This window comes from Cynoglossus semilaevis, chromosome 10, assembly GCF_000523025.1.
Source record: "Cynoglossus semilaevis isolate Cse_v1.0 chromosome 10, Cse_v1.0, whole genome shotgun sequence".
Lineage (NCBI taxonomy): Eukaryota > Metazoa > Chordata > Actinopteri > Pleuronectiformes > Cynoglossidae > Cynoglossus > Cynoglossus semilaevis.
In genome coordinates, this window is record NC_024316.1 from 1220516 (window position 1) to 1233512 (window position 12997).

The 12997-nt window shown below is 38.3% G+C and overlaps 1 protein-coding gene across 1 annotated transcript in view; it reads left to right on the forward strand.

The window, feature by feature from the left end:
* itpr3 (inositol 1,4,5-trisphosphate receptor, type 3) overlaps window positions 1–12997 on the forward strand; it is a 39413-nt gene that overhangs the window by 18355 nt on the left and 8061 nt on the right. The window contains 25 exon segments of the mRNA XM_025059108.1: window positions 65–261; window positions 414–534; window positions 2573–2627; window positions 2904–3069; window positions 3563–3730; window positions 5023–5097; window positions 5665–5784; window positions 5874–5996; window positions 6615–6815; window positions 6919–7034; window positions 7144–7279; window positions 8034–8159; window positions 8248–8373; window positions 8625–8636; window positions 8639–8744; window positions 8842–9023; window positions 9912–10060; window positions 10161–10269; window positions 10358–10451; window positions 10527–10702; window positions 10814–10973; window positions 11848–12032; window positions 12141–12341; window positions 12436–12546; window positions 12622–12765. Coding sequence (XP_024914876.1) covers window positions 65–261; window positions 414–534; window positions 2573–2627; window positions 2904–3069; window positions 3563–3730; window positions 5023–5097; window positions 5665–5784; window positions 5874–5996; window positions 6615–6815; window positions 6919–7034; window positions 7144–7279; window positions 8034–8159; window positions 8248–8373; window positions 8625–8636; window positions 8639–8744; window positions 8842–9023; window positions 9912–10060; window positions 10161–10269; window positions 10358–10451; window positions 10527–10702; window positions 10814–10973; window positions 11848–12032; window positions 12141–12341; window positions 12436–12546; window positions 12622–12765 — 3359 coding nt within the window.

A 12997-nucleotide genomic window follows, 5' to 3' on the forward strand; every position in this document is an offset into this window, starting at 1 on the left:
AAAAATATAAAAATTGTAATCCTATCGGTCACTCTGATCGTTGGCGTCGACTCATTCTCTGCAGGAAAGAACGTGAAGAGGTCCATACACGGGATGGGTCAGATGATGTCCACCATGGTTCTTAACAGGAAGCAGTCCTTGTTTGGAGGCCCAGGTGCCAGAGGGTCAGTGCTCGATGGGCAGAGAGGTGGGAAGGACAGTATCGACAAGATGAACTTGACCGTGATGGACACCAAACTGAAAATACTGGAGATACTACAGGTGAGACATACACTTCCTGTCTACGATATGAGATAAAAGCTCTGTGCATGCGTTGAACTTCAGTGGTTTGAAAGAAGAAGAAAAAAAAAAAACCCTAAATACATTAACTTATCACAAATAACCCTTGTCTTACTTTTCAAACATTTTACCAGTTCATCCTGAATGTTCGTCTGGACTATCGTCTCTCCTTCCTTCTGTCTGTCTTTAAAAAAGAGTTTGTGGATGTATATCCGATGGAGGATGCAGACGCCACCACCAACATGGAGCATGCAGGTACTGAGTATAACAGGAGCGTCCGAAGTTAGCCAGAGGAACATGAAAGGGACATTTAAGAAATATTAAGGGGACATTTGCAGAACAACACTTGCTGGAACGTTAACGGGACATATATGAAAGAGGAAGGTTTTAATGGACAACATTAGAGGAATAGTCCAGGAACAATATTAGTAGCAGATAAAGGGAGCAATAGAGAGACATTAGAGGAACATGGAAGAGCTTCAGATAAATGTTAGAGGAATATGAAGGAAACGGCAAGAACACTAAAGAATCACAGAGGAAAACTCAAGGACCATTGAATGAACGTTGAACTTCAGATGTACTCAAAACTAAGGGAGCGTTTAGGGAACATCATAGAAAAATCAGAGGGATATTAGATTATATAATACATAAACATGGGGGCATTTAAGGAACAACAAAGGAACATTACATGAACATGAAGGAGTATTAGAAGAACATATGGTATGCATTAAAAGAAGACGGCAACATAAGAGTAATATTAAAGGGACATTGAAGATATCCAGCAGGAGATAAGCAGTATATTAATATTTTATATATATATATATATATATATAAATCTTTGAATATATATACAAAAAGTCTGAATATATATACAAAAAGTCTGAATATATATACAAAAAGTCTGAATATATATACAATATATATATTCAGACTTGTTGTATATATATATTCAGACTTTTTGTATATATATATTCAAAGATTAATTTCCTGAACGGCATGCCGTAGTTAATATAATATATTAATATATAATAATAATTTTAATATTGATATTAATAACATATTCGTATATATACATAATAATGATATATTAATAATAATATAATATAGTGAAATTATTATAATAATAACAATATATATTTATTTTTTTAATATTCACTCAACACATTTTACCCGAATGGAATTCAAGGTTCTCCTATAAAAGCTTCTAACGGACGCTACTTAACGATTCTTCTTTCCACTCGTTTTAACTCTCTTGACTTACTCTTGTTTTTCCAATCCAGCAGCTCTAAACTTTTTTTTTTTAATTGTTGTTCTTGTTGTTGTTGTTGTTGTTGTACACTGGACTTTTCTCAGTCCAGACAGTGTTGTCAGACGTCGCAGTGAAGACAGAGACGACAGGTAGAGGTAGAAAGCTCCCAAGTGTGTGATGAATGTTGGGGATTGGTCACCTTGCTAATGTGGATGTTTATTTATTACTTCGGTTTTCGCTGTCCTGCTGTGTCTTCTCTGCAGTGTCTGCATCATGTTGAACCTTGTTTAGTGTGGCTTTTTGTGCTGTTATTATACGTTATTTTCACCGGTACAAACACAAACAAACTCTAGTTTACGTCATATCAAAAATACCTCTCTTCTTACTGCTCTTTTTTTCAGATCCGGAATGTAATACAATTCATCTGTTGTGGATTTTGTCCATTACTTAATATTTTTAAAATAACAATTCTACAATAATTATTGCTTTTTTTAGGAATTAGGCACCAAATTATTAATGCATTCTTTTAAATTTTACACACTGTATATAATATGTTCCCCTCCTTTCAGTAGATTTATATTTGGTAATTATTTTTCACCACATTTATTGTATGACTTTAATTTAGTTATTTTTGATTGTAACAGGAATGACTCACCTCACCTTTTTTTTTTTATTCCTGTGATTTTAACAGGAATGACTCACCTCACCTTTTTTATTGTTTTGTGTATCAAAGACAATCATTAACGTCAGTCATTAATATAAATTAATATTATAAATATTTCACTTTTTTTTACTCTTGAGGTTTTTTGTTTTTTTCAAATCAAGCCGCTTTCCATTTAAGTCTTTCCCCATGAGCATGAGCATGAGCACAGGACACAGATAGAGACTCTCTAATGAGCCTTCATTTGACCTGCCTATAAATGTTTATGATGTGTTGGTGCTCTGCAAGTCTGTCTTTGAAACTCTTTTTTTTTTTTTTTTTTTTTTTAAATCGTCTTTACCTTTATCGTTGTTGTTGATGTTAACTGTGTTGTCCCCCCTCAGCCACCATTAACCTGCAGCGTATCGGTGAACAGGCCGAGGCCATGTTTGGAGTCGGGTACGGGATTTTAGAATGAGCTCCTTAACATTTTAATTAAAACTTTTTGCTAACTTTATGGCAGACATTAATTCTGTTTAACTTTAAAAATGTATTTAAAATTCTTATACTTTCGCTGTACTGTACCATAATTTACTATTACTGTATTTTGGTCAACTTATTTTTCTTAAATTTTTAAGATTTAACATTTGACTTTTAAGAAAATGTTTTATATCTGTTGGTTAATTCTAAGCCAAATGCACTGAAGTCAATACACGTGTGTTTGTGTGTGTACAGTAAAGGTAACAGCATCCTGGAGGTGGATGATGAAGGTGGTCGTATGTTCATGCGAGTGCTGGTTCACCTCACTATGCATGACTACCCACCTCTGGTGTCTGGAGCTCTGCAGCTTCTCTTCAGACACTTCAGCCAGAGACAGGAAGTGCTGCAGACCTTTAAACAGGTGCACACACTGCGCCGTACTGCACGCTCAACCACAACACACTGCTCCTGCTGGGGATTTAAATCATGACTGTTTTGTTTGTTTTTTTAAAAAAAGGAAACACTTGCTTTTGTGCAGTTGTTCTTATTGCACAAAAGAACTTGAATTTTTTTTTTGTGTGTTCATTGGACAAAAGTTTTCTATAAAAAGAAGTCTATATTGGATTTTGGTTCCAAGCTGCACAAAAACGATATTATTTAAATTTTTATTATATATGATTATATTTGATATATATATTTTATATATTTTTTTATATATATTTTTTTTATATATTTTTATAGGTAATAACCAGTAACCAGAACATCATTCCATGTCAGTGTTTTTACCTTCAGGCCTTTAGTGTTTTATATATATTTTTTTTTTTTTCTATTATTTACCTTCAGGCCTTTAGTGTTTTATATATATTTTTTTTTTTTTTCTATTAATATTATTATTTTTTTGTTTCTCTGTCTAGGTCCAGTTACTGATCTCATCTCAAGATGTGGAGAACTACAAGCTGATCAAAGCAGATCTGGATCGTCTGCGGACACTGGTGGAGAAATCTGAGCTGTGGGTGGAGAAAAAGAACTCTGGAGGAGGAGATGGGAAGAAGGACAAGAAAGATAAGAAGGATATTGGAGAGGTAGTGTTTACACAGTTAATACAGTAATACGGTAAAAATAACTCACCTTTGATAATAAAGTGTTTTCTTTCTCATAAATATTAGCAAAATGCAGAAAATGTACTTACGTCATAAAAAGATTTTGTTGAAAAACCTTTCCCGGATAGGGTTTTTATTTATTAGACATTCTCATAAAAAGATTTTGTTGAAAAACGGATAGGGTTTTTATTTATTAGACATTCCTCAGTATCTGGATAATATTAGGATTGTCTTTTAACATTGTTATTATTATGATTTCATTATTTTCACACTTTTTTTTACCTCCTCTTTTTGTTACAATGTGCAAAATGTATTCTTTGACCTGGTCAATGGAAAAATTCTGAAATTGCAGTATCATCAGCGTATGGGTGTATTTAAGCATGTCTTTGTATAAGACACAATCTTCATGGTTTGTTCTTTGAACTAATTTTGATTAACAAACAACTAACCATAACTATAGTTGATAACAGAACAACACAAAAGTCCTCCAGTTTAGCCAGAACAATATTTAGAAGATCGATAGTTACTCCTAACCAGCTTTTAACAGTTTGTTGACTAAAATTACTAAACAAATACTAAAACACAAAGCTGTTTTCTTTTCCATCTTGGTTCTATAATCAACCAGGTGCTGGTCTGGGGCTTGCGGGCTAATGGTGCAACAACATCATCTTGGGTTGAGACCTATTTTGGGACTTTTGTTGCATGTTGTTTTCTTCTCCTACTTTTTCATGACAATATTCCAAATGAGAGATCAATTCTCAAACAGGGAAATGTCTTAACGTGGACATTGTTTTATTTGGGTTGTCGTGGTTGTTTTGTACCAGTCAGGATTGCGAAGGATTTGTTTGTGTTGTACAAGGGAGTATTAGGACCTCGTTGAGAAAATAGCTACAATTAGGTTACGAGAATGAAGTTAAAATTCCAGTCATAATTTCATGAGATCGAAGTCGAAAGTGTCGATGATGTTTTTTGGGGAGACTGTCACAGGTCTGAAAAACTGCTACCGTTAAAAAAGTGAATCTTTTCCAAAAAAATCTACTGTATGTGCAGTAGTCAACTTTGTTGTGTTTGTGGGAGTTTTCGTTCGGCTGGTGTGAGGCTCTGGTGTTGTTGTTGTTGCTTATTTTGTACATTTTTTTTGCACATTTTCCTATTTCTCTGATTTTTGTTCTAGACACAGTTGACTATTTAATAGTCTGATTTCTAAGTGAAGTGTGTATAGTGTGTTGCACAAATAGGAGTGCATACACTGTCTTACCCTCTACATCCTGCAGGGGGCATCAGAGGAAACAACACCTAAGAAGGAGAAAGCGGAGAAAGGCAATGAAAACTACCAGAAAGTCAAAGAGGTGAGAGCATGGTGTCCAGTGTATGTGTTCGGTGTCTGTCCTTGTTTGGAGTGTGTCCGTCTCCATCCTTTGGTTTCTGTTCATAAGGCTCTGAAGTTTTGGTGCTCTTCTACCACGGTGGCTTTCATTGCACACAATTCTGTTTCATGGGTTGTCTGTTCCTCAAAAACAGCGTCATCAACGGGAAAACAAACGAGCGATCAAATTCTAATGTATCCTGTAGGTGAGCTGGCGCATTTCTCAATGATGTCTCGTCTTTTGAGAGTGTCGTGAAACAAAATGTGTACAGAACGAGTCCAGATTTTTGTTGTACATAGATAGAAAACTAACACAATCTAACGTTGACACATATGTTACAAATGATCATGCAATTACAGCAATAAACATATTCATCACAAACAAAACATTCAGCGTTCCAACATAACTTCTAAAATGGGTAAGGAAATGAAATACGTGAAAACCAAAAAAAACATACATTTCGAGATAAAGTACATATTAGTACTAATACAGTATACACTCTTCCTCTGTGTTTTCTTCTCTTGGCTCCTTCCTCTGTCCCCTCTTTAGATACTGGAAAGACTGAATAAAATGTGCAGCACCGGAGTGTGGAAGAAGCAGCAGAGGCTGCTGAAGAACATGGGAGCCCACAAGGTCATGTTGGACCTTCTGCAGGTGTCCTATGATAAGGTAAGTCTGACGGGGACTTCAGGCTTTGATGATGGAAAAAACAAACTCATGGCTGAGAACTGCCAAAATGTGTTTTTGTGTGTCCACAGAATGACACAAAGATGCTGGAGATCATCAGGTTCACTCACCTCTTCCTGCAGCGGTTCTGCATGGGAAACCAGGAGAACCAGGCTCTGCTGCACAAGAACCTTAGCCTGTTCCTTACCCCAGGGGTGCGATCTCTAACATTACTTTACATCACGCTCTCATCCAAAGTGACTTACGAATTTGAGTCGGTCAATCGTCACTCAAGCTACAGTGAACGTACAGAATACAAAAATACGTAAATAATAATTCATAATAAATAGTAGTAAATATGAATAAATTATATAAAGATGTACAGTTATAGTCGTTTAATAGTTACAGTTACTATTTATATACGTATTACTAAAGTAAAATAAATATTAATAATAAAATATAACACAAACCGTATTGATATACGTATTACTAAAATAAAATAAATATTAATAATAAAATATAAAATAATAAATATATAAAAAAGGGCTGAGCTGTTAGCTCCCTCCTTAACTTATCGTATAAAGTTAAACAATCGTAAGAGTTGTTCCACACTTATGCCATAGAACAACTTAGCTAAAGCTAATTAGCTAACTTAGCTAAAGCGAATTAGTCAGTCAAATGCAAAAGAACAAAGACTGCGACGGGTCAAGAGTCACTTTGTCCCTGAGCTGTAAAAATCACTCAACTTTCTCTATGGACTTTGGTGTTAACAAATTGGTAATTCAGAAATTCATCCATCACTTCGTTACCTCTGTAAAAACGCCTCTTCACAGATGATGGAAGCTGAGACTGTGCAGCACATTTTCAGCAACAACTACCAGCTGTGCAGTGAAATCTCAGAGAGTGTCCTGCAGCACTTCATCCACTGCCTGGCCACGCACGGACGCCACGTTCAGTACCTCAACTTCCTGCACACCATTATTAAGGCCGAGGGCAAGTACGTGAAGAAGTGCCAGGACATGATCATGACTGAGGTGAGGACGTCCTCTGTGACTTTACGACACCTACCGTGCTTTATGTCATTCTCTACTAATGTTCTCTCTTTACTCGTTTTTTTTTTTTTTTTTTGTATCTCAGTTGACCAACGCCGGGGAGGACGTGGTGGTTTTCTACAACGACAAAGCTTCGTTCAATGTCATGTTGGAGCTGATGGCGGAGAGCAGAGAGGGAGTGGCCGAGAACAGCCCACTCAGGTACTGAGTGATGAGTCGATTTGTTGACAGGATCAGTTATCACATATTGACACCGATGTACGGTTCCGTCACTATGATGATTATCATGGTGTCATCAACATGGCTGCAGGTACCACATCTCTCTGGTGGAGCTGTTGGCCGCCTGTGCTGAAGGAAAAAACGTGTACACGGAGATAAAGTGCACATCTCTGCTGCCGCTGGAGGATGTGGTCAGAGTGGTGACACACGAAGACTGTATCACTGAGGTTGGTGTTTTTTGATTTTTTTTCTTTTTCTCAAAACAAAAAAAACAAACATGAAAAAATGTCTGTCCCAAAAAAATGTGTGTTTAAGGAAAATTACTCTATAGTAACTCGTAACTTCGAGGCAGGGTCTCAACCAGGGGCGTCAAACTCAATTTGGTTCAGGGGCCACAGCCTAATTAGATGTCAAGTGGGCCGGACCGGTACAATCATAACATAATTACCTATAAATAACAATAATTCCTGTTTTTCCCCCATTTTTTTCCTGCAAAAGATACAGGTATATTTGACATATATCTTCATATTTAATGAAATATCATTTAACAAAACATATCATGAACATGAAGTGTTTGGGCATTTTTTTCACTTTTAATGTTTATCAAATGGGCCGCATTGAACGCCCTAGTGGGCCGGATTTGGCTCACGGGCCATATGTTTGACACCCCTCATCTAAACGTTCAGAGAAACGTTAAAAATATATTTGTAACGAAGCTGTTTCTGTACCTTCCCATTTAACTTAAAAGTTTGTTTGGTCTTAATTTTAGGCGTTTCCACTCTTGTTCTTGTAAAACTACAGTAATTTGACTTAATTAATTACTTACTAATTCTGATACAACATGTAGTCAAACTTTACGGCAGAGTTTTTACCTGTAGATCATGATATTTTTGGGCTCTTTTGCTACAGGCTAGGCTAATTTCTGGAGAGATCTTTCCTTTTAAAATCCAGTCTAAACTCTGTGATATCCTTTGTCTCCAGGTGAAAGTGGCTTATGTGAACTTTGTGAACCACTGCTACGTGGACACGGAGGTGGAGATGAAGGAGATCTACACGTCCAACCACATCTGGAAGCTGTTTGAGGACTTTACAGTGGACATGGCCAGAGTGAGGACATCAACCACATTTTTGTTTTTTTTTTTTTTGTTTTTTTAATGTGTTTTATATGTTTGTGACATACGTTTTTCTTCTCCAGGTATGTAACAAACGTGAAAAGCGTCTCTCTGACCCAGTCTTGGAGAAATACATCACCAACGTGGTGTTTGACACCATCAATGCCTTTTTCAGTTCCCCCTTCTCCGAGAACAGTACATCACTGCAGGTAGGATGCGCACTGAAACATGAAAAAGGATCTTTGAATTTTTACATTTTTACACAATTTCTATTTCTGTATTTCTTGTTGTATATTAGTTTGTATTCATTATTTTCCATTTATTTCAAATAAGATTTCTAACTGATCTTAGTTGTTTCAGTTGTTTCTTATTGTAGTATCTTTACAATTTTGAAATCTTTAAATATTATGAGATGCAGTTTTTGCTTATTTGTTTATTTGTTTATTTTTGTTCACAACAGCCCACCACACCATCATGACCCAGCTCCTCCAGTCTTCCGTCCGCCTCCTCGATTGTCCGTGGCTCCAGCAGCAGCAAAGATCTCTGGTGGAGACATGCATCAAGACCCTGGCAATGACAGGTGAGAGTGAGAGAGAGAGAGAAACAGACAGACAGACGTCCAGCTCTTTTCAGCTCTGACATCACCTCCTCCTCCTCCTCCTCCTATCTTTCTGCAGCCAAGAGTCGCTCCATCTCTCTTCCTCTGGACCTGGAGTCTCACATCAGCTCCATGTTGTCGAGTTCTGCGCTCAACTCTCTGTCCCGCTCCAACCCAAACTACAAGTCCTTGTCTCGCACCACAAGAACCACTTCTCCCAGCAACCCCTGGGACTATAAGAATATCATCGAAAAGCTACAGGTAACCAATGACGAATGAGCCATTTTAACAAGCGGAATAAAAACAGACCATGATAGTAACTTACAGTCAGTAACACAAAAATAACCAAAAAGATTTTAACATCGGTCTATGTCAAATAATCATAATCAAACAATGTAAATGTGCATACAGTATACAGCAGGGGTCACCAACGTGGTGCCCGGGGTCACCTGGTGGCCCCCGTGGACTACCTAAGGTGCCCGCACCTTAAAACTTGTCAACAAGAAGGTCAACAAGAAGGTCAAAAAATGTACTGCTACTGTGCTTTTTGAATCAGTTATGATTAGTAATGATATTCAAATGGGCCAATGACGATGGTAAGAAGAGTGTCTACTATTTTTGAGTATTATAGTAAACGATTGTTACTATAACAGAGTGCCCGGGCCACATTGAAAAATGGAAAAAAAAAATTGTTTGTAAAAATCAAGTCAATTGGTTAAAACAGGCATGGGCAAACTACGGCTCGGGGGGCCAGATGTGGCCCGTTTGGCCTTTTAATCCGGGCCGCCAAACTAGTCCAAATTATATTATTAATTAATATTATCATTATGTTTCTGCCTTTTCTCTGCAATGCCCACATTTCTCCTTTAAATGGTGTAGAAATGCTGGAAGCATGTTAGCATGTTAGCATTTATGCATGACTTTTCCATGTCATGTATCTTAGTTCACACTAAGGAACACTCTATCTATCTGCTCCTGACCTGGCCCAAAATAAATTTTAGGACCCCACACCTCAGTTAAAAAAAAATAGTCAATAGTCAAGATTATGAGTATTTATGTGTCAAATCGTAGTTTACCTTTGGCTTGATACGTAAACTTGCGTTGTTTGTTATCAACCTTGGGTTTCAACTGTGGTTGTTTTTCCATCAGGACATCATCAATACTCTGGAGGAACGTCTGAAGCCTCTGGTAAATGCTGAGCTCTCAGTTCTGGTAGATGTTCTTCATCAGCCCGAGCTGCTGTTTCTGGAGGGAACCGATGCTCGGCAGCGCTGTGAGTCTGGAGGATTTATCTCCAAGTAGGTTTTTTTTTTTTTTTATTCAGAACAACAAACCAACCCAACTGAGTGTCAGAGGCTGAACAACCATGATGGAAAAAAATCCATGTGTATGTTGCAGGTTAATAATGCACACCAAGGCTCTCATGTCCTCAGAGGACAAGCTGTGTATCAGTGTCCTGAGAACCCTGCAGGAGATGTTGATCAGGACTCTGGACTTTGATGAAAAGGTGACTTGATCTCTGTTAATCTGGCGCGTCAGGCATCGAAATCCAATTTAGAAATTTGCGTTTAATCCCGTTCTCGGATTTATTTTAGGGAATCTCTCTGAGGAAGGTATTGCTGCAGAACTACCTGTTTCCAAACAAGAAGAACAATCCCAAGACAGACCTGGCTGAGCTTGGAGCCGCAGGTAAACACACGTTCGCATTTACGTGCACACGTATGCGCAGCATCGTGCGAAATTTGGTGCGTTTGTTTCCATTAGGTGCGGAGCAGGAACGCGATTGGACGATGGTGGCAACGGTTCAGTGTCGTCTGGACCGCGAAGGAGGAACAAAGCTCTTCACTGATCTGGTGATGAGCACCAAGAATGACAAGATCTTCCTGGAGAGCATCCAGCTGGCCATCTGTCTGCTGGAAGGAGGAAACACGGAGATACAGGTACAGAGTCTGAAACACAGTGATAATACGTGGCCAGAATTATCGCTTTGTCATTTGACGTTTTATGTGTACGCTGCTCCATTGACATTATTTGTTTTGTTCGTGGAGCAGAACTCCTTCTACAAACTTATGATGGGCGACAACAAGTCGGAGAAGTTCTTTAAGGTTCTTCACGACCGGATGAAAGAGGCACAGAATGACATCAAGGCCACAGTTTCAGTCAATGTTGGTGAAATGTCAAATAAAGCCAATGAGAAGGAGATGGAAAATGGTAAGATTTGGCATACAGCATTTTTCAAAGTGAGGTTATGTTAACTGGAGCTAACAGCAGAAGCTAGCTTAATAATTAAAGTGTATGCTAACAATCCTAGCTTACAAAACAACTCTTTAACACACATATCACAAGACCACATCCATCATTTTAAATGGCCCACCAGAGCTCAGCTTAGAGTGTATGGGTGTCTTGAAATAAAAATATATAGAACAGAGTCTACACCAGGCACGGCCAAACTAAGGCCCGGGGGCCGGATGCAGCCCGTTCAGCTAATTTAATTCGGCCCGTTAAACTTTTCTAAATTATATAATTTATTTATATCATTGTTATACTTCTGCCTTTTCCCTGCATTACCCACGTTTTACCAGTAGATGGCATAGAAAATGATAAAAGCATTTTAGCATTTTAGCATTAGCATTTTAGCCTTTATGCATGACTTTTTCGTGTCATTTATCTTAGTTCACACGAACGCTCCATCTATCTGCTCCTGACCCCGCCCCCCTGTTCAATTTTAGGACAATTTTACTAGATTTTACTAGAGGGGTTAAATGCAGATTTCACAATTCTAGTTCTGTAATAATAATTTAAAATTTTTTTTTATTCTAATTTTTTCTTTTTTTCGTTTTCTGTTTTTTTTATTATTATTATTTTGAAATGTATTTTATTAAAAAAAAATAACGTTAGAGTAAATTCAAATAAAATATTTCTGGTTAGCATCGTCAGTATTCTGTAAATGTAAATCTTGTTTGTCCAACAATTTAGACTGTGTTTTAAGGTTTGGCCCCCTTTTGAGTAATTGAGTTTTATCAGCACAAACGACGTACATTTTGATTTAATCTGACTCTATCATGTCATTTCTTCTTTTACTTAGGAGGCCACCAGCTGCTTGTACAGGGTCAGTCTATTGCTCCCGTAGGAAGCGCTGCGGTGCTGCCGGCTCATCCAGCAACAGAACAGAAGGAGGTGGAGACGGAGATGGGACCAGCCGTGACCATCATGAAGCCAATCCTGAGGTTTTTGCAGCTTCTCTGCGAGAACCACAACCACGACCTACAGGTTTGTCACTGACACAAAAAACAAAGTCCAACCAGAGAAGCTTCTTCACGGACTCTTAGTGCAGTTCAGATCATCTGGACTTGAGGACACAAACGTTTTCTTTTCCAGAACTTTCTACGCTGTCAGAATAACAAGACCAACTACAACCTGGTGTGTGAGACTCTGCAGTTCCTGGACATCATGTGCGGGAGCACCACTGGAGGTCTGGGTCTGCTGGGCCTCTACATCAACGAATCAAATGTCCACCTCATCATCCAGACCCTGGAGACCCTCACAGAGTACTGTCAGGGCCCGTGTCAGGAGAACCAGGTACATGACATCGATACTGGGAGAGAGAAACACATTCCACATCTCTACCGGTCTCTACCACCTCTGTGTTGTTGTTTTTTTTGTTTTTTTTTAGACGTGCATCGTTACCCACGAGTCCAACGGCATCGACATTATCACGGCGCTGATCCTGAACGACATCAGCCCGCTGTGTAAATACAGAATGGAGATGGTTCTGCAGCTGAAGGTCAGTTCTGAGGAGATCATGTCAAAGACAAAACCCTCGAAGAACACATTTGACCTGCTTTCCACGTCTTCCTAGGACAACGCTTCCAAACTGCTGCTGGCTCTAATGGAAAGTCGTCATGACAGTGAGAACGCCGAGAGGATCCTCTTCAACCTCCGCCCTCGAGAACTGGTCACTGCTTCACTTTGTCTTTTTCACTTCTGTTTCTTCATTTATTTTTAAGGCTGCTTTACCATGTGTGGAAACCGGTAGTCTTGGATTTCTTCGTTTTTCACTCCTAATGTACCCATCCTAATACCAAACTTTTTAACTCGCGGGCCACAATTGTCCTAAAATTAAACACGGGGGCAGGGTCAGGAGCAGATAGATGGAACATTCGTGTGAACTAAGATAAGTTATAAGTTATGCATAAAAGTTATGCATAAAGGCTAAAATGCTAAAATGCTTTTAT